The following is a 22,459-nucleotide window of genomic DNA, read 5'->3' on the forward strand; positions in this document are numbered from 1 at the left end:
CTTTTCAGCATGTGCAATAAGCTATGAACTTTGATGGAATGCACTTGATCATGGCTTTAGTCTGCTCTTTCTCTTTCAGATACTAAGTCTTCTGTTTGAATTTCCAGTATATTCTCCTTTCATTTTGGTTTCCCACTACTGGCAGCTACTAAGCTTCAGCAGAAAGAGCTCTTTTCTCATTGCAGGCGAAGGTTCACTTGCAGCTTTGCCAATTTGAATTGTGCATTTCTGTATACATTTGCCTCTGTCATCAAAATTCTAAACAGAATGCAATGCTGAACGGAGAGGCTGGTGTCAACAGCTTCTGAATAGATTGTTCTCACTTTCCCGACTAGAGAACAATTTAGTTGGCGGGGGGAAAACAGGCAAAGGAATAATCTTATTATTTCAAAGCCAGACACTTACATGTGCAGCGCAGTCTGGGCCTTGGCAGCCTCTTGCTTGGTACTGTACCGGACCAATGCGGTGCCGTGTGTCAGGTTCAGATGGAATGTTATCAGCGGGCCATGCTGCATGCAGATTGTTCGGAGAGTGGAGCCATCGATCTGAGGAAAGCAACGTTAATCTATTTAAGTGAAAATTGCCTTTTCTACTTCTACTTTTCTGACAGGAGAACAGGGCCTTCATCCAATGTTAAATCTTTGTCACCCATCTAAGTGATGTTGTTTATACTTAAGCCTACAGCTAATGTTTTTCCAATGAAGGAGCTTAAAGATGGAGCTCAATCCCAATACTGTTCATTCTTTTCCGACCCAACAATTTCTGGAATCATCTGCTATGCCAACATAAGCTGTGATCTCGTACCCTGCCCTGCCAAAGCCTTTATTCCATATGGCCCAAAAGCTATCCACTTAGAGAAAGAAAACACAGCTCAGATTAATCGCATCAACCAAAGAGCAAAGCTTCCAATGCTCTGGCGCAATGCCTACCACTTTTTGGAATTGACAAAAAGCACTAAATTTCAATGGCATTGGACAGGAACTGGCAAGGATTGACTGGGAGAAGCCGTTAGCAAATAACCGGACATATGGCAAGTGTGAGGCTTTAAGAAGTGAGATAGAGAGAGGTTGGAGGCAAAATAGTAAGATTAGGGAAGATGGTGAAGCTCTGGTCAGAAAAAAGGAATCAATTGGAGGTGGGATCAAGGAAATCCCATGAGGTGTATGATAGATATATGAATTCTGCTTAAAAAGAAAATCAGCAGGACAAAAAAAAGGGACAAGATATTTTTGGCAGATAAAAAAGAATCCTAAAAGATTCTGTTGGTATATAAAAGCAAAATGTTAACTAAGGATGGAATGGGTCACTTAAGATTCACAAGAATGCTGCTGGGTGGGCCCCAAATTAAAAAGAGAGTGGAGAAGCGTATCTGGTTTCCCAGAGCAGAGGAGGATAAGGAGTAGCCTTTGAGGTTTATAAAGTCACAAGGGGCATAGATAAGGTGGGTGGTCACACCCTTTCTTCCCAGGGTAGGGGAGTCTAAACCTAAAGGGGATAGGCTTAAGGTAAAGTGGAGAATGATTTCTACAGATGTACCATTGACAGCATTCTAACCGGCTGCATCACTGTCTGGTATAGGAGAGGGTGGGGGCTATTGCATAGAATTGAACTAAGCTGCAAAGAGTTGTAAATTTAGCTTCATGTGCACACTGGCCTCTGCAGTATCTTCAAGGATGCCTCAAAGGCAGCGAACATCATTAAGGACTCCCATCACCCAGGACATGCCTTGTTCTCTTTGCTACCATCAGGAAGGATGCACAGGAGCCTAAAGGCACACATTCAACAATTCAGGAACAGCTTCTTCCCCTCTGCCATCCGATTTCTGAATGGACACTGAACTCACGAACACTACCTCACTACTATTTCATTTTTGCACTACTTATTTAACTATATATATCTACTGTAATTCACATTTTCCTCTATTACCTATTGCATCGTACTACTGCTGCAAAAGTAAAAAATTTCACAACATATTAAAACTGATTCTGATTTAAAGGAGACTTGAGGGTCAAGTTTTTAAATATAGAGTATGTGGTAGAGACAGGTATAATAACAACTCTTGAAAGCTATTTGGATAGGCACATGGCTCATGTAGGCACCTTAGCAAGGACTATTTGGACTGAAGGGCCCTTTTCAGTGCAGTGTGACTGCCTCCCTGCATTAAAATTTGGTTTCATCTTTTATTCAAGTCAATTAATCAGTAGAACAGATATATCCCACTAGTTCTCCATAAAAATCACTGGTAGGAGGATTACTAAGGCAATTAATGTCTTGAATTCAAATTCAATTAATTTTCGGATATCTCAGTATTTGTGTATTCCATAATTCATAAGAAAAAGAAATTGCTGAACATACTCAAATGATCAAGAAACATCCATGGAAAAATAGTTAACTTTTCAGGGCAAAAACCGTTCATCAGAACAGGTTTCACAAATGTACTCTTTTTTTTCATACTCAGCAGGTCTAGCAGCATATTTTTTTTATTGGATTTGTAAATCTTTGGCATGTTTGCTTTAGACATTGATATCCAAACCTGTGTTAATCACTGGACTGAGTTCCACTACTCTTGCTGGAAAATATCAGGCTGCCCAGTAGACAACGACAAACAATCTCTAATGGTCAGACTTGTACCACTAGGCTGTGCAATTTAGTGCCCTCAATTTAGAGCTTCAGGAAATCCTGGACTTTTCCTTTTCTCCAGCAGATTCTCTCAACCATCAGGCTCTTGAATAAAAGGAAAAACTACACTCACTTGCCCTATCATTGAAATGAACCTCCAACGAACAATCTCTCTTTAAGAACCCTTTATCTCATATTCACTTTATTCATTACTATTTATTTATATTTGCATTTGTAGTTTATTGTCTTCTGCACTCTGGTTGATCTTTCACTGATCCTGTTACTATCTTATAGATTTGCTGAGTATGCCCACAAGAAAATCTATCTCAGGGTTGTATATAGTGACATATCAACACTAACAATAAAATTTATTTTGGACTTTTGTTTCTGTCTCTGGCTTTGTGTCAGCCTGATCTTCCACTCTGTCTCATTTAGTTTCCAATTTCAATTTATCTCTATGCAACGTATAGGATATCAAATACAGTTCTACATGCTATAATGGACATCTAATGAAAAGTGAAAAATAAAAAGTTTACAACAGGGATATCCCTTTTATGGAATCATAGAATAATACAGCAGTTTCTAAAACTCATGAATTGGCAGAAGTTCAGGAACACTTACTTGCTGACTTTCAAAAAGTGATGGACACCAAGAAACTCGTATGCAATGCCAGGTGACAATAAGTAGCTACTATGGCTTAACTAACATGCTAGAGAAAACATTTTAGACACACCAGGAAGCACAGCCAGCTCTGTGACATTGATAAATCTAATTTCATTACCTGTGGAGTGAGATTATGAAGAACAAGCCAGGAGCTGACCCGACCAGATCCACCCGAATTGCCATCACTCCAGTTAGAACCTAAACAGAGAGAAGCAGATGAGGTGCATTTTTCTTGAAAATAAAGAATGCTTTTAATTTGCAATAGACAGGCAGCCCAATTAATATTTACGAAGTAACAGAAGGGAATTGCCAAATTTCATTAACTCTGGGAGCTAACGCAGAATGAAATTGAAGTCAGGACACAGTTATTAGTTACTGACAGGTTTGGAGGGACAAACTTGGGCATCCCTACACAAGTTTACAATACTTTGCAGCCAATGAATACTTTTTAAATGCAGACTCATAACATTTACATGTCTAAGATCATAGAACATTTGAAATGAGGATGCTACACATTCCTTCAAGACTGTTCCACCATTCAATTAGATTTAAGCAAGTCTGATATGCAATTGCTGTGAGTAATCTGAGAAGTAAAAGCATGGCTAAATCCCATAAACAGCAGCATCATCTACCTGACTAGGAATCAGTCTGTTCATTCACATCCACTTGAGGATCAATAACCTTGATTCAACATCTGCTCTAAAGAACACATCTGATAATACAATCTTTTGTCACACTTTACAGCAACAAGTCCTTTGACCCAGCATGAGCATGCGTCCATCAAGTATCCATCTGTACTAATACCATTTATTAGCAATTAGTCCATTGCCCCTTACATCTTGGCAATTCAAATGCTCATCAGATATAAAGGTAAGCTTTACTTATCACCTGTACATTGAAACATACAGCTGTTTGCATTGTTTTCAGCAATGACAAACGCAGTCCTGGTACCAACATCATAGCATGCCCAAAACATACTAACCCCAACCTATACATCTTTTTGGACTGTAGGAGCACCTGGAGGAAACCCACGCAGTCATGGAGAGACGTACAAACTCCTTACAGACAGTGGCAGAAATTGAACCCTGATCCATTCACTGGCACTGCAAAGCATGACAGTAACTATGCCATCCCAAGTCTTGTGGGAGCACCTGCCCCACCAGATTGCAAACACCCTTTTGATGATTCTTTAAACTGCTTCCTTTGCTTTCAGACATCCGTCTCTCACAATTTTGTACAACTCTATCAGGTTCTCCCTCAGCCTCCTCTGCTCCAGGGAAAACAAATTCATCTCTCCAAACTCTGCTCACAACCAAGGCAACATTCTGGTACATTTCCTCTGCACCCTCTCCTTTATAATCATGACCTATCTGTAACAATGGCAACTAGAACTGCACACAATTCTCCAGCTGTGGCTTTGCAAATGTTTTATTAAACTGTATCAGAACCTTCTTGCTCTTATATTCTAATGAAGACCAGTATCTCATATGCTTTCTTCACGACCTGATCTATCTTGAGAGATCTATGGTCATACACTAGAGCTTGTTCCTAGTGTTATCTCCCAAAGTGTATCACCTTGAACTTGTTGTGATTAAATTGCAAATGCTATCACTAACAATTTACAACCCAATCAATACGTCCTCCATCACTGCATAATAGATCAGTCTAGATTATGCAGGCAGGTCATCATTCCTCCAGGGTAATTTTGCAGCCACAGAGTTGAGCTGGCTATAGCTGTGAACAGAGTTCACTGACTCGTGGCCTGGGATTTCCTTACACTGATTATGCAAGCACACTGAAAATAGTAGTTTAAACCCAGAAGAATGAATTTTATAACATAAAATAACTTTGAACTGGAGTGACAGAACCAAAGATGAGGGAAAAACAGACAAGGTACGCACTAAGGGCATATCGTGACTCCTGCATGCCCCATCCTCTGCTGAATCGGGGTGCTCCGCTACCCCATGGAGATGAAGGAGGTTTCTGATTGGTCAGTCCTGGTGGCGGCCGTGTTGGCGGGTTAGTGTTTTTAGATGACATCTGATTTTTCCACATCCTAGGATGTCCAATTGGATCTGGAGACCACGTAGACTTGAAGTCACTGAACTTGGCTGGAACAATAATGTGATGAGGATGCTGTTAACACACAACTTAAGGAGCAGTGCAACTGGATCAGAACCCCCACACCAGAAAATGGAACAATATACTTAAAGTCAAAAAAGATTCATGTAAAAGTCTAAAGCTAAAAGAAAATCTTATTTTTAGCACATGTATATTCCCTACTTACATTTTAGCAAAGAATATAAAAACAATAGCCAAATCAGTCTCATAACTTATTCACCTTGCAATCCTGTATTAGGAAAACAATAAAATGAGATCAGAATTAAATCTTGCAGTTGAAGGGGAATGTTGGTTTGTACAAGGAAACTGAGGAAGTAGATTCTGGGACTGGAATATAATAAAGAATAAAGAAACGAACTACAGTGTTACGGGCAAACATGAGAATTGATATTAAAGCTCTTGCCTAATCTAACAATTTAATGTTGTACTGCCTCTTCAAATATACAGCAGAAAACAATGGACTTTACTGTACAGATAAGTCTGCTTAATTACAATGCACAGTAAACTTCACATTATTTACATATGGCTCACAAACAATACAAATCCGTCATTACAACAGTTAATATATATCCAGAGGGGTACAGGGAATTTAAGTGAATGGCTCAATGTAATACTCCTAACCTGAAGTGCTCTGTACAGTGCTGTAGGAGCTGTTTGAGGCACTATAGGACCAGGCACCGGGTGAAGGCAGCGAGGTGTTCAGGGAGGAACTGGACCCTGTGGATTAAAGAGCATAGTTAAAGGTTATGGAGAATTCACTTCAAAGATGAACAATTTGAGCTTAATGTTACCATATTAATGCCCTTTCACAATAACATTATGATGATCACCACTGTGGGCAAACCTACAGACCCTGCAATGCCCAAGAGTGTCCCTCTCATTTCTTGAGGATGGTGTTCTGCATATTCTATCCTAGTAGAATAGGCATTCAGGTCTCTCAGAATTAATACGAAGGAACACTTAAAAAAAAACTATGATAAACAGTAAGCCCCCTTATACCTGTGCTCCTGTCCCTGAGAAGTTGGTGTTCCGAGTCCGGGGATGGGGGTGCTGCAGAGCTGTTTATCATGCTCGCTGGGGTCGCATACGGGTCTGATTCGGGGTCAATGTTTTGGAAACCCTTCCATGGTTCCCCAGGGCGGAACTCTGAAAATTAAAGCAGAGGAAGAGAATGCATTAATTAATTTTATTACTGCATATACGAGACACAAAATGACATTAAAACACGGCACATAATGACTGTCATTTAACACGATGTTTCAAAGTAGGTCTGAGGGAGTAATGTATTGACCAAGGCGTCAAATTTTCTAGCAAACTTTAAAAGATAGTCAAAGGAATACATTTCGCTTCACAGTCACACATGGACTGATGTAGCCACTCATTCATTTCATATTTATCTGCGGAATTTCCAAAAGGATAATGAATGCTGCTATTATGGGATATGTTAGCACAGTAGACTAGTAATTCAGAAGTCTCAAATAGAAATCCAAAGACACAAGTTTAAATCTCACCACTGGATGGTTTTGTGGAATTCAAATTCAGTTACTTAAATCAATCTGGATTTAAAAAGCATACATCAGTAATGGAGGCCACAAAATTAACCCACATGGTTCTCGAATGGCTTTTAGGGAAGGAAGTATGCAAGCCCCATCTGGTCTGTATGCAACTCCACAATCAAAGCAATGGATAAGCCCTTTGAAACTACCTTGCAAGTTACTTTAAGATAAATGAGTAATGCTGGCCTTGTCACGGGCGACATTCCAAGAATAAATATCAGGATAAACTGTTACTCCACTTCTAAGTAACAAGCATGTAAAAGAACATTTCGGACAAATACTTTTGTACTTAGTTCCAGAAATCAGAAGTTTGCTTCAAGAATCAGAATTGATACTACAGCAGAACTACTGATAACTTTTACTATTGGAATAGGATGCCCCGAGACACTTATGTGAAGTATACTTCACTTTTCCGAGGAGACTCATCGCCCTGAAGTTTCCGTGGGCATCCTTGATGTTTCCTAATGACCACTCATTGTTGATAAGTACTAATAACCAGTTCAGTGGAAGTTTGACAGAATATAACCTTTTGCAGATTTCTTTTCACTTAAGGACTGAAGGACACGACAGGCACTGAACCCAGGTCATGGTCCACCACTGATTACTCTTCAAATGATGATACAATTCTTTGCTAGAAGTCATAAATTAGTACTAAGAGCTTAAATTCCTGTTTTATAGATTAGCCAACCCCACTGATTCAAACTGAAGCTGTTTTACCACAAAGAGACCACATTCAATGGGTCTTGTATTACTTAAAAAAAAAGTTTACATATTATTTCAGACCTGGAGGCCAACTGGATCCGCTGGAACCATTTGAGAGCTTAGGGGTGGACCAGTTATCACTCGCAGGGCCAGAATGACTGGCCAAGGAATCACCTGCTATCATTTCATAATAGGGCAAACTATCTCGAGGCTTCACCGGTGGCGCCATGCTGCTCGAAATAGCACCTGCAAAACAACATAAAATTACAAAACTAGTAATGCACAATTCAGCTGATTAATCAGCAAAAAATCTCAAAAACAATTCTGTATGTCTTGTATTCAAACCACTCAAGGGACTGTACACATACATGGAAAAACAACTGAACATGCCCCCACCCCCCCGCCAGTTAACCAGCACTGGATAATGAGATGTGCTTTACAGTGCTGACCGGCGGCTGAGTGATACCAGGGAACAGGGTCCTCCAAGCTTGCTCCTAGTTTCAGGTCAAAGGTATAGTCTCACTCAGCTGAATTTCAAAACTTAACAAGCAAAAAATATTAAGATGAACCACTTTCACAACCAACTCTCTAACACACTTTCCAAAAAAAAAATGAACTTAGAGCTACATACAACTTGAATCCTAAAGGTAATTGTTTCCATGAGGAGTGCTCTGGATATAGCACAAATTCTCAGCTGCCAAAGCAGTCTATCGATGTAACTCACTGCTCAACATCATTTTAAGTAAGAGATCCTGACAAGAATGGAGATAAATAAAAATTTAACTCTTACGGCTGCCAAATTTTGCCCCACCCAGACTTTTCATCTTAGAATTGTCTCATTTCCTTAGGAGTAGCGATACAAGTTAATAGGCATCTTTATTTCTTTCTTTGTATCTCAAGACTTTTCATATGAAACATACCAAGATTTTAACACAGATGTCAAAACTAACTTGTGAAATTTTATTAACTAGCAAGCCATTACAGATTCCCCAATCCAACATCAATTTGAAATCATACTCTGTGAACTATTGTTATTGTTCAACAGTGCAGGCTCACTTTACATTAAGTCAACCTAATGTCAACTGGGGAACACAGCTCCAATCTAGCATTTTCAAACTGAGCAGCAATTTAACTTGGGCTCCAACTCTCTAGTTTATTACATGTGGGCGTTTCATTGCACTTATGTCTAAACTGTGCTTAAATTGTTTGTAACCAGCAGGTGAAATTGATCGAAAGGCAAAGTACACAACATCCATGGTTGAAAAGAGAAGGCATCAAAAATAACCGTGATTAAGTGACACAGATATTGGCTTTAAAAGGTTGTAAACTGCAGGAGAAAAAGCAAACAGAATAACCAGTAATGAGTTCAATACACCCAACATAATGTCTGCACAGTTACCATTTTTCAAGGGATTGTGATCTGGTGGTGGAGTGGCAGGAGAGAGACCATCCATAGTCGTCCACTGCTTGAGCCGTGATTGCTGCGACTGAGGTTCTTTCATTCCTACAATACTGTTGACATCTAACTGGTTTACGTTCATGTTTGAGCTCATGCCTGAAATGTGAGAAGTATTTTATTGCTGAGGAATTCAAAACCATAACACTAACACTTAGGGCCTCATATCTTAAAAAATGTGCCAGCAATGAAGAGGGTTAAGAGGAGGTTTATGCAAATAGTTCCAGAAATGAAATGAGTGGAGTACTTGATGGCTCTGAGCCTGTACTAGCTGTAGTTTAAAAGAATAAGGAAAGATCTCACCAGAATCTACTAAATGGTGTTATCGTGAAGAGGACGTTTCCAATAAAGGGAGATTCTAGGGTCAGAGGAAAGAACTTCAGAATAGAAGGATGTCCCTTTAGACCATAGATAAGGAAGAACTTATTTAGCCAGTGGGTGCTGAATCTGTGGAATTCACTGCCACAGATAGCTGTAGAGATCAAGTCATTGGGTATATTTTCTATACATTTTCTATACAAGACATACATTTTCTATGTATGTTTCTATATTTCAAGTAGTTTTTGATAGGTTCTTGATTAGCGAGGGTCTCTATGGGGAGAAGGCAGGATGATGAGTTTCAGAAGAAAAATAAACCAGCCATAATCAAGTGGCAGAGCAAATTCAATGGGTCGAATGGCCTAATTCTGCTCTCATGTCTTATAGTCTTTTAAGCTTTGTAAAAGTTTAAGAAAATGCTTTAAACAGCAGCAAAATTACAAAACAACCCGATGAAGGAACTCACCCATTGGGTAGCCTGGCTGAATCTGTCCTTTGGTCTGGAAGTCTGGAAGGCCAGAGGGAAGAGAACTAGGCACATTATCCAGATGTTGCTTGGGCATGCCAGGGTGTGATGGAGAATGCTTCATCCCTGGGGTGCTGTTGTGTCGATGCTGCTGTTGTTGTTGCTGTTGCTGCTGCAGGGCGCTAACAATACGAACAAGCTATGGAAAAGGAAAAGTACAAGTTCAATATCTCAGGTCTTCCTTTATTCACTGGTCTCATCTCAGGTTTTCCCTTCCCTCTATCCAGTCAGCTCCTCCACCTCAGCCAGTATGCCAGTTTACAAGCTTCAAAATAATCTGCTGGAGGAATTCAGCACATCAATCAGCATATGCTGGAGGAAGGGAATTGTTTGAAACCCTGCATCAGGACTCAGGTCATCTGGACAATGGACCAATCAACAGATGCCGTTCAGCCTGCTAGGTTCCTCCAGCAGGTTGCTTGTTCCTCCAGATTCCAGCATTTACAGTCTCTTGTAAATCTTGGATTCTCCTCAAAGTACCGTGTTTTGACACATCAGACAATGTTTAAGAAAGCAAATGCTGCATTACCAGATACAGTCCATGAAAATGTCAAAGTGGATGAAATTCTATAATTGCATTTTCTTCTTCTGGGTAGTAAAGCATACAAGCCTCTTGTAGGATCTGCCTTACCAGGACAGGACTCATGGTTTCTTCAATAACAAATCACATACAAACTCCTTACAGGTGGCACGTGAATTAAATTCCGAACTCCAACACCCCGAGCTGAGATAGTGTTGTGCTAAAAGCTATCTTGGCATCTGAACACAAAGTGGCTTCAACTGAGGGAAACTGGGGTGATTCCATCACATTGCAGTTAAAGAGCAGATGATGAAATGTAATCTTCTCCAAGGCTAAGGATCCATTCAATAGCACCCTCCAATTCCACACTGGATCTTCCTTATACTATCCCCACAGAATATCATGTCCAAATGCAACTGAAATCAATACACTTGCCTGGCCTTCTAGTGCTAAGCATCTACTCTCGTCATTTCAGAGTACATGACTAGCAACAGAACTCAAAATGTTTGGTGAATCTTCACCATATGACTATGTAGTGTTAAATGCTAGCTTAAGCTGTTTGTATCTCTCTCTACTGTCCCTGTTCCACCGCTGGCATTTAGAGCACCAATGAAGGTCCCCCATCTCTGGTGATGTTTAGGGGTTCCTTCATTGTGTCAGTACCTCAGTTTTCACTACCGTTAGTCATGCAAGTCCCAGGTGGAGACTCAGAAATACTGCTACACTCAGGTGTAGAAGGATTCATCATTGCCATTTCTGTCATAATTTTATTTTACCAGTCAAGTTTTATAGTTCAGACTTGAACTCCCAAACCTGGAGGACTGGTGGACCACTCCTAGTCTGGCTTCTACCCTTTGACCTGTTTGGCATGACTTTACCAAGGCTTAAATCATAAAGCTCTGACTCCAACCGATATAGTTCTCCGGGTCATTGAGGCACATAAGCCTCCAAAACACAAGGATGTGATCCTCTTGGAGGACGTTAGTCTGTATTTTCAGCAATTCCTGTTTTTAATTTAAAATTTCAATGTCTGCAGTTTTCAGTTTCACGAAGGCTACAAGTCACAACACTGCTGCCCTGACTCACATGAATCTATGCAGCAGATGCAACATCTAGCTTTCTCTGGATGCACTGACTCAGCCATCATCCATCCCTGCACCAATTCATGTTGCAAGGTAAATGGCCATACAACCATCTTGAGTGGGGATGTTATTTGACAGAAATCTGGCAGAAGGATAATTTTGTAATTTATCCATTTCTGTTAATATTTCAATCTTATTTGGTTTGGTACGTGACATACTATTGAACTAATAGTACAATCCACCCATATCAAACAGGTAAAAGGCATTTTGCTACAGCACAGATTGGCCGCAAGAAAGCGTATAAAATCTGTTCTGTTTCACCACCAAAACTATAAACTGTGACAGGAGAATTACAAATTATTTCGCAGAAATGCACCAGTCATGAGTGTCCTTTGTGTTTGGATGGTTTACCACTCCTGGCTTAATTGCTAGCAAAGAGGGTAATAAATAGTGGCAAGGAATCTCGGGTAAGAAACATTTGCCTCTCAAACCTGCTCTGCCATTCAATAACATATTCCGCATATTCCTTGGCGCCACATTCCTGCACTAACCACATCACTTTTATCTCTTTAATTCTGAAATTTCTGTATCTGTATTGAATATTCAGCAACCAGGTTTCCACAAACTTGCTGGGTGCAGACTGCCTACCCTCAGGGTGGTGAAATTTCTGGCCTGGATGATTGAACACTTCCTTTGAAATCTTTATCACTGATTCTACACTTGTTTTTTTTCCTCTTTGTATTACCTCAATGTACTTACATATAAAATTATCCCCCTGGATAGCATGCAAAGTTCTTTCCTGTATCTCAATAGATGTTACAATATACCATTTACTCTAGTTCAAGACACTCCTTAACAGAAAATATCATCTCCAGATCTATCCTGTAAAGCTCCCGAAAAGAATAAAAAATATTCCCCAGCACTGTGGGAAAAAATTTTAAAGAGAATTTACAACAGATTCCCCATCTAAGGCATCACATACTTGCTGTTCTTGTTGTTGTCGGACGGCGGCAGACAGCTTCCGTTGGTTTTGCAGCACTTGCTGCTGCTGCTGCTGCTGTTGTTGAAGCAACAGCTGGTAAGCCTGTGTGGGGAGAAGTCACAGTGAACCACAGACAGGAAATCACAATGAAAGGGAAGACCAGATTCTTGCTCCTCTTTACTTTGTCTTCAAATCACAGAGCAGGGCAATGGGGGATAGATTTAATAGCTCTTTAGATCTGTCATTTCTCTCTAAGCATTGAGTACTGTGCATCCTTTCAGATACCACCCATTATCACATGCAAGGCTTTGGAGTTTTAATGAAATAAAGCTATAATTGCCAAAGAACAAACATCAAAATGATAGTGAGCCACAAAATGAAATGCAAAGCCACACTTAAAAGTTGTGGCAGCAATGCTCTTCAGCACCAAGTTTTCTATGTAAATGATCTATAATAATAGAGTCCGACCAGAGAAGATACATCCATTAAAGAGCACATCATGCCATAGTACTAGGACACGTGGGCTTCTTTTTGAAAGAACTGGTACTCACCAACTGTGGAAGCTGAGGAAGTTGGCTGAGCATAGCTATTTGTTGAGGGGTTAGCTGAGGACCGAGGCCAAACAGGGCTGGGTTCAGGGCACCATTTGGAGTGGCATGCTTCAACATAGGGGCAGGAACCTGCAAACAAGCCAAAAAATCTATTTAGCATTTAATAAATGAAACTATAAATATCACCTAACAAAACTAAAAAATACATTTATCAATTTAACTCTGCTAATATCCTCTACAATTAAGGACATCAGGTCAAGCAGCAAAGATGACAGCATTGCATCAGATGTCCGGTACCTCTGCATAAGGAAGTTTATACTAAGAGCATACCAGTGTTGGAAAATGATTCAGTTTTCACAATGGGCACCCACTGTTAAACATCCAAATGCCAAAAAGTGCAAAAGCTAGAACTTGAAATAAAAACAGAATGCTCAGTACATCAGATGGCATCTCTGGGGAAAAAAAATATCGAAGCTAATGTTTCAAAACAATGATTTTCCATTGACCTGAAATGTTAGGTGGTTCTCTCTCCACGGATATCATGATAACTTCCAGCACTTTTTAAAAAAATTTCAGTCAAACATCCAATGTTTAGCCTAGACTTTGTGTATGATTCCAAAACCAAGAACTGATCACTCTCAAAATCCAGACTCTCCAATCACAATGCAGCCCACTCTCTCCAAATTAAGGTACAGTGAGGATAAAGGGGAGTGAGTTGAACTGGACTCCATGTTACATACCTGAGGAGGGGGCAGGAACTGCGGAGGCACTTGAGCCCGAAGGTTAGGCTGGGATGAATTCATGGACGGCACCTGAGGCGTGTGCACGCCTCTGGATTGTGCTGTGCTACTGCCAAATAAACCATGATTGCCATTCTGTGTGTGTAAAAGACAAAGAGACAGACAGGAAGAGAGTTAATAGAAGTGTTAAATCAATTAAATTTCCTTGCATTGAATATTTTTATACAGTGTAACTTGAAGCCTAATCCAGCCAAGAGGAAAATCACCACAGGAAACACAAAAACATTCACACATGCCCAGTGTAAAGGATAGCAATTCTATGCAATCCCCATAGTTCAGATTAGTTTATTGTCACAAACACCAGGACAGAAAGAAATCCCTTGCTTGCGTGAAGTTGTGCAACATTCCATTTAGCATGTAGGAAATTGCAGCAAAAGAAACTGTTACAGAAGTCCAAATGGATTAGCCACCTTCCCTCAGGGCTTTGTTACTTTCCCCATGTGTGCTTGCAAAGCTCCCTCCTACATGTCACAAGAGATTCAGCTTCAGAACCCACCCGGAGTGTGGTGGTGTTATTTTTTTCTCTTCAGAAAAGTGTTGTTAAAGAAGCCACAATGGAACCTCAGCTATCATTTAAAATTGATTGGTTCATAACATTGCATAATACTCACCATAGCAAATATCCCCCACAACAATTAACATCACCACCATCATTCAAATCCTTCCACCCAACCTATTCTATCCTCCGATCCTCCAGCTTGCCCTTTGAATGCACTGTTACAAACAGCATTTCAGATTTAAAATGCGAGAGGGTTCGGGCGGTCAGGATTTGGATTAAACACTAAGTTCTTAACTAGAGAGCTGCAGCAGAGTAGTTTGCTGTAACCTTAGGGTCTTGTCTGGCTTAACAGTAAGAGAACATTGTACACAAGTGATTTAGGGGAGGGATCAAGGAAGGGAATTTAGGTTTCAGAACTGAACTCTGACAAGAACAGATCACAACCACTCAGGAGGTCCTAACTCTCTCTGTCTAAGTTCAGGCACATGAGAGTCCAGCTCCCTTGTGGATAGAAAGTGGAGTATGATGGGCACATTTGTTGATGAATGACGACGTTTCCCAATTTAGCACAAACCATCACAAAAATATGATAGAAAAAGACCCCAGAAATAAAATCAGCCATGCAAGAAATTAATCAATATGAATCTTTCTTGGGAGTGCATGGGGAAGTACCAATAAGTGATCGGAAAGCACTTCATTGCACAACACAATCATAACAAATGACATTTTACAACATATCAAGCAATGTTTTAATAAAATAAATGCACTTTTCCCCACTATACTCCTCATCCCAATTATGACAATTCTTAAATCGTTGGATACTCTTTTTCTGTGCACTTTCAATGTTGCTGTGGTACAAAAAATACAACTGATTGAATGGAGGACAAGGGAAATGAAAAACAGAAAGAAATAAGTATGAAGAGGCCTGCCTAAAAGCATTGGGGGGGGGGGGAGAAGAGAGAGAGAATGGGGCAAGGCTTAAACTTGCTCCTTATAGAACACTTATTGATAACCTTACTAGTTGGTGGACTCAGCTTGTGATAGGAAAGTGTAGACAGAAAAAGAACTAAGATTTGCTCACTTAGATTGCATAGTATCATGACATCCCTTCACAAGACACATTCAGAAAGAACCCTTACGTGTCTAGCGTTTAGGTTTTGCATGTTAAAACCAGAGCCGATGCAGCCGAGGTTGGCGGTGGGTAGAGCAGTGCCCGAGGGAGACAGCTTGCAGCTCGGAGGAGGGGAGAAGGGCGAGTTAGGTGCCTCGTCAGACAGGCACCCATCTTGATTGGAGAAAGGCAAAGTCAGCTGAAGGACGGTTAGCCAATCAGCATGCAGTTGGTGTTAGGGATGAGGAGGGGAAAAGAAAGGGGTAGAAGGTAGGGGTAAGAAACAGACAAGGAAACAGCACAAAAATGATTTGCGGGTAGAGCGGGAAGAAGAAACAAAAATAAGACAGCAGTTAGGCCTCACGCACACAGTAAGACAAAATTAGTGCCATAATCAAACTTTCACATAAAAACCCCTCATCACACACAGGGAACAACTTAGCTTTCTACAGCAACACAGCAATCCTTCTGCTGCAGGATATTTTTTCTCTTGCCTAATCTGACAATCCAAGAGCCCACTGTTAATTTCTATTTTCTATTTCTCTGTATAATGCAAGTAATGCAAGTCGGTTAATACTTATGCAACAAACTCATTTGTCCATTTAGAATTGCATTTATGTGATCAATGCTGGTTTACACTCCCTCTACTCTGATTTAACACACTATAATTAGATGGGAAGTAAACAGTTGAAAAAACATCATGGGCACAGAAGCTTCTACTAATCCGTAGTACTTATACCACAGAATTCTGCTCCCTAGGCTCATACTTTGGCAGAATAAGATAGGAGAAGGGGCTCACAAAAGCGACAGCAGCTCCCAAATTTGCAGCACAAATTTGGTTAGCACAATGCTTTACAGTACAGATGACTTGGGTTCAATTCCTGCCGCTGCCTGTAAGGAATTTCTACCGTGTGGGTTTCCTCCAGGTGCTTCAGTTTCCTCTCACAGTCCAAAGATGTACCAGTTGGTAGGTTAATTTGAAATTGCAAATTGTCCCGTGATTAGGCTCAGATTAAATTGAGGGTTTGCTGGGTGGTGTGGTTTGAAGGGCCAGAAGGGGCTATTCTGTGCTCTATCTCAATAATAAATAATTAAAATCAATATGCTGAACAATTAGCACATTCCACTTGCATTATACAGAGAAATAGAAAATAGCTTGCTTAGAGCAAACCAGATCATAAATTTAATTCTAACAAGGAACTAGAAAGGTAGAGGGGAAGCTGATCAATTCAAGAAATATTCTATGAAAATCTCAGTATTTGTGCAAAAAATTTAAATTCTAGATTTAAATTAAAAGCAAGTTTAGTACAACCAAACTAATGATGAGCTTCCATTTTTTGATAAGCAACTACCTTAAATGCAAATGATACAGAGGCGAAAAATAATGTTCCCTTGTGGTTCCACTCAATAGTTAACCTCTTGACTCTGACTTAAAGGGGCAGTGTGTTACTATTCTGGGATTTAAGTGATAGCCCATACTAACAATAATATCCAGCTGGGGTGCTTCCATTCAGATGTAGTGCATCTAAGGAGCTCACACAAAACTATCTGAACACCCTTATCTCTTGATTAATATCCCTTTAATTTCAAAGAAATAAAGTTACAAGCTAAAAATCTGATGACCCAGATATTTCCAGAGTTTTGTTTATATTTAATTTGCTTCTCCCTTTCACATACCATCTAATTTCTTCTGCATTTCACTAACTGATCATTTACTGCCCCCCCATCCTTCTCTTCCATGATTAAAATACACTTGTCACACTTGCCAGTTATGATAGAAAGTCTTCAATACAAAATATTAATTATCTCTCTCCAGTGAAGTCATCTATTTCCAACATCTACTATCTATACATGGCAAAGTGATAGGTGATCTTCCAATGTCTTTTGATGTACTATATTATTTAACAAAATTGTTCCTCTCTCTGATATTGTGTTCAGAATTAAAACTAAAGTGAAAATTAAAACCTGACATAACTGCACCCAGTCCAAATCTGGCCTGAACATTTTATTCCACGCCCAACCTAGAGATGCAGGCAGAAAATTGCATTACCAGAAATGATGCAGTCAGATGATACCTACACACATTGAAGACAATCAAAGTCCCTCATGCACCTCCTGCCAATCTCCACTCTCACTTCTCCCCCCACCCCCCCCCGCCCAACTTCCCTGATTATCCCATCACTGAATGACATTGCCTGACTGTGATACCAAGGCAAATTTGAGGCCAACACTAGAAAAGCCACTGCTGATCCTGGGCAATATCCCAGCCCAAACTCATTGTGTATCACACTGTGCCACCGACACAGAGTCAAACTTGAAGTCACTTACTGAAAATAATCTTTAGGACCTTCATTTGTTCCCTGGCTGAGTAATACCTTACACAGTTGCCACACCCAGACACATAGTAAAATTCACTTGGATAAAGTACAAGCTGAATGGCCTGGCCATTCAAATCCCTAATGTTTTGAAGAACACAATCAGGTCCAACCCAAAACACAATCTAATCTCATTAGAAAAACACACACAAAATGCTGGAGGAAGTCAGTAGGTGAGGGAGCATTTATGGAAAAGAGTAAACAGTTGACATTTACTCTTTTCCATAGATGCTACCCAGTCTACTAAGTTGCTCCAGCATTTTGTGTGCATGCTTTGGATTTCCAGCATCTCCAGATTTTCTCGAGTTTCAGATCTCATTAGATTTGGATTAGCAGATAAATGTGTTTAAGATATTTATGGAAGAGTTGAGAAGTTTATATAAATGTATATATTCTCTACTAGTGGAGGTTTCAACAGGGATGCATGGGGTGTCCAGGAAAGGGTAGTACCTCTAGTCAAGGGGCTGCTTGTGTCCAATTTGGGGCAGCTCATTCACCTTTGTTCCCCACCTGTGACTCCAACTAGCTGTTTGCATACAACAGTGGCTACACCACAATACACTACTTTGACATGTGGGTTAAAGCAGGTGAGAGTAACCATTGTGCCTCATACCCTTTTGCTCTAGGGATATGCCTGTCTTAGCTTGCAAGATCAGCTCCTGCAGACAGGGCAGATGAGATATTCAATGAGATCCGATGGCCAGGAAGGCATTCTGCAATGCTCTGTGGAGAGCAAAGAACATGATGAAGCACGGATGAAGTTATGGTCATCCACTGCAACCAAAGACGACCCCATTTAATGACTATTAGTGCCACTCAACCCAGACTTCCGAGGTCAAGAGTGAAACTGCCCCAGTGCAACAACTTTTCCACGGAGACTATCCTACACAGGTTTCCTATCATCAAGTACGACGGACAACCACCACAGTTCTCACCTTCTCAAAGTAGGGTCCACTGTCTGTGGTGGGCGAATCTTTGGAATTTGATGGCCGGAATCCCGATCTATCCTTCCTCATCATCCCATTGTAATCCATGTTCATTCCTCTTTTATCAGATTCCAGCTTTTTATCTGGTAGACCACCTAGAAGAAATTTTTAAAAACGCAGAAGCTTAACTATGGAGAGAACCCCAATTAATCTGCACCCCACCCGACCCAAAAGGGACATAATTAATTATTCAACAGTATATAGTTATTAGAGGACACCATAATCAAGACCAGAAAATCAAAGCCTCCATTCACATTCTAAGCTTATTTAACAAAGATATTTAGCCAGAGTAAATAGGAGTTGGCCATACAGATTTCCCAAATCTGCTCCAATATTCAGCAACCATGTTCATTTATCATCTCCCTCAAAGCCCAGAAATCTATTAATCCCAACCTGAATATACTTAACATTTCAATATTCATAACTCTTGGAAGTAAAAGGTTTCAAAGGTTTATAAGATCCCTGAAAAATTTTTTAACCTCAAAATAAATTAGTACTTATTTTGAGCCCATTTCCCTAGTTGTAGATTTTTACCAAGGAAATGGCTTCCCAGCACCTACACCATTAGAATCTAGAATCTAGCACAGGTAAATATCAATAAATCTTTGCATTCCTAAATGGTCACATTTGTACATTATCATTACACATACAATAGCCACCCATAAAGTACTTTTTCCTAATGAAAGTAAGCAATCTCACCTTGAATTCCCCATCATTTTCTTGCCTTTGTGCTCAACCCATCTACATCCTTCTGTAAACTTTTTGTGACCTCCTCACAGGTCATATCTTGATCTACCTTATTAATAAAGCCTGACAAGAACTGGAATGCAGTGTCCTAGGCTTTGGCATTTATGATTTGGCTTTCTCTCAATGGATAATTGGTCCAGTGAAACCCCTCTTGAAAGCCAGCCAGACTGCGGAAGACTAACTTATTCATAAATATTGATGAAGTTGTGGACTCTTTTCACTTGATGTTTTCTACATGAAGGAAAAGCCAAGTTATTGAGACCAAAAAATCAAAACAAAAACTTCAGATGCAGTAAATCTGAAATATAAACCAAAGATGCTTGAAAAACTCAGCAGGTCAGGCAGATTCTGTGGAAAGAGAATTATACGAGGAAGGGTCCCAGACTTGAAACTCTTTCACAGAGATGCTGTTTGACTTCCCGAGTCTTTCCAGCATCTTCTGTTTTAAACTGAATTGCAACTGGTCTGAAATGCACCCAAATAATATTTAGCATTCACGATAGAAGGTAGTAAGATTGCAATCATCAATTTTCAACCCCAGCACTATCACTTGAATATTGTTTGATAAGAGTACAATTTAGTACAAGTACCAGATCTGCAATCTTTTCTCTGTCTGAAATAGCCTATATCATGTTTTAACACTCACCAACAGTTAAGTCCATTTTGTTACCAACGCTGTCTTCGGAAGACTCCCTCTGCAAGTAAAGCAAGGATACCATGAATACAAATAAAACATTCAAATGTTAAAGCCAGTTTCCTCCTGCCCCTTATTGCTAGATTTCTTTTGACCAAGCCACCCCTCAAAAACCATAGGAAGGATTAATGTCTGACAATCTATGTTCAGCACATTCCTATTTGATCAGAATTCAGCAAAAGAGGAAAGCATTTTACGCAATTGGTAAGGGTTAAATTTGATCTCTGGATGAAAAGATTATCATCAACAATTGTTTTAAAATTCTTCCAAGAGTTTTTAAATAACAGGGTTTTCCTGTTAAAATGCTCCAACCATTTCCAATTTAAATCCTTATTTATAGCACGCGCACAGGTAGACTAATCATAAACTTTATTATTTCTTCCATATACTAATAATATGCACCTACAATAAAATAGAAATCTGAACACAGCTCTGAACCAAATAGTAAGCAGACTAAAACACTGTATTCCAAGTATACAATAAATAGAACCCTCTGCTATAACATTCCTACTTAGTACCTCCACAGAAAGTTAAGGTCCTCTATATATAGTTTGCTCTTATTACTAGAAACAATTATGGTAGTGTAGAGATTAGCAAAATGCTGTTACAGCTCTGGGCATTCCAGTGTTCAGAGTTTAATTCTGGCGCCGTTCTGTAGTGGAATGTGTGGGTTTTCCCTGGGTGCTCCAGTCTCAAAGCCATACCAGGTAGATTAATTAGACATTGTAAACTGCCCTGTAATTAGGTTAAGGTTAATCAGGGTTGTGGGGTTGCTGAGGTGGCACGGCTCGATGGGTCAGAAGGGGCTACTCTGTATCGCTAAGTAAACAAATAAATAACTCCAAGTGCCTCCAATCAAGCATTAGGGTTGATATGTGCAACTGTAATCTCTAGTATCAAATAGCGATAACCACAAAACATACAAATAACCCCAATCTTTTTAAAGACTTTTAGGCAATAAATAAATGCTGGCTGTAACCCAATATTGTCATTTTATGCTATATAGCTCCTGAATACCGCCGGCTTGTGTGGTTTTAAGACAGAGTACGGCAGTAAACTTTAGTGCTAAGTTCAGAAATGATATCTCTTGTGAGGGACTTAGTCAATTATGAACCAATGCAAGATTTCACTCTCTGAACTTGTTGCCATTTTCACTGCGAAACTGCAGATCATGTAATGGTCAGTCGTCATTGGGATTGGTTGCGTAATTTGCAATATTAAGCCTGACCAAGCCTCATTACTCTAAGCCTCTTGTGACATAGAGGCTATGTCGGCTGTAGTATAAAACACAACAAAATGTGCTGCATAAATCTTACTGGAACACTTTATTCTTGTATTTAGTCTATTTGAACTGTTAAAAGCACCCAGCTGCATAATTATTGAACCGTCCTATATAGATTTATGTGTCAGCAAGACCTAATATGTTACATTTTGTGTTACATGACTTCAAGTTAAAGTTGCAGATTCTAAAGTCTGGTGGTGGCAGGAACTGCTGGTGAAATTTGAGGTAAAAAAATTAAGGGCAAAACACAGGAAATGAATTGCACATTAAAGCCTGTGGTTCTTTTCTGCTGTATATTTTGCACTGATAAAAACATTTGCAAGGAGAATAAATACACGACAAGAGTAGTGATATTTTCATTTGGTTCTGAATGGCACAACAACGTACGACAATCGTTAGTCTATTTTTTTGTCACACAACTACTTTTTTGACATGAAGCTTACAGTGCTAAGTCTAGTCAGCAATAGGCTTAATATGGTAAATTTAACTGGCAAAGCAGGTACATCAGGGCTTCAGCATATTCAGTAAAGCTGTTCTTACCAGTAATCCCATTTTGGAAAACTGAGTAGAGAGAGGGTTTATCCATGTGTCATTGTTCCCACCTTTCATGGAGCCCTAGAGGAAAAGAAGAAAAATAGTAAAATCAGTTGAGTCAAAATCATTAAGCTTTTTTACTTTGACTTTGATTCTGCGAACTTTCTGTATTTACTAAGTTTTTTTTCAGATTTTTGTTGTTGAAATGGTCTTTTATTATCCCATTCAACTGATTTAAACCTTTTTGAACTACAATGCTACTTCTCCTCCTATCCCCAGGATTGCATAGGTACCCTGAAAATTTAAGTCTTGCCTAATTTCAGGGACTAGGTCAC

At 39.7% G+C, this 22,459-nt stretch overlaps 1 protein-coding gene across 6 annotated transcripts in view; it reads right to left on the reverse strand.

The window, feature by feature from the left end:
- LOC140204795 (trinucleotide repeat-containing gene 6B protein-like) overlaps positions 1-22,459 on the reverse strand; it is a 210,621-nt gene that overhangs the window by 12,007 nt on the left and 176,155 nt on the right. For 5 of the 6 annotated variants that reach the window (XM_072271599.1, XM_072271597.1, XM_072271598.1 and 2 more), the window contains 15 exons: positions 22,131-22,205; positions 20,261-20,309; positions 18,817-18,962; positions 15,535-15,705; positions 13,837-13,971; positions 13,097-13,225; positions 12,546-12,647; positions 9,902-10,100; positions 9,061-9,216; positions 7,743-7,907; positions 6,403-6,549; positions 6,025-6,120; positions 5,184-5,393; positions 3,401-3,480; positions 406-545 (listed from right to left, as the gene is read on the reverse strand). In XM_072271599.1, the coding sequence (XP_072127700.1) occupies positions 406-545; positions 3,401-3,480; positions 5,184-5,393; positions 6,025-6,120; positions 6,403-6,549; positions 7,743-7,907; positions 9,061-9,216; positions 9,902-10,100; positions 12,546-12,647; positions 13,097-13,225; positions 13,837-13,971; positions 15,535-15,705; positions 18,817-18,962; positions 20,261-20,309; positions 22,131-22,205 (2,000 nt within the window). The remainder of the gene's footprint in view (positions 1-405; positions 546-3,400; positions 3,481-5,183; positions 5,394-6,024; positions 6,121-6,402; positions 6,550-7,742; positions 7,908-9,060; positions 9,217-9,901; positions 10,101-12,545; positions 12,648-13,096; positions 13,226-13,836; positions 13,972-15,534; positions 15,706-18,816; positions 18,963-20,260; positions 20,310-22,130; positions 22,206-22,459) is intronic. The other variant, XM_072271600.1, reaches the window with a different exon arrangement.

This window comes from Mobula birostris, chromosome 11 (genome assembly GCF_030028105.1).
Source record: "Mobula birostris isolate sMobBir1 chromosome 11, sMobBir1.hap1, whole genome shotgun sequence".
Taxonomy (NCBI): Eukaryota; Metazoa; Chordata; class Chondrichthyes; order Myliobatiformes; family Myliobatidae; genus Mobula; species Mobula birostris.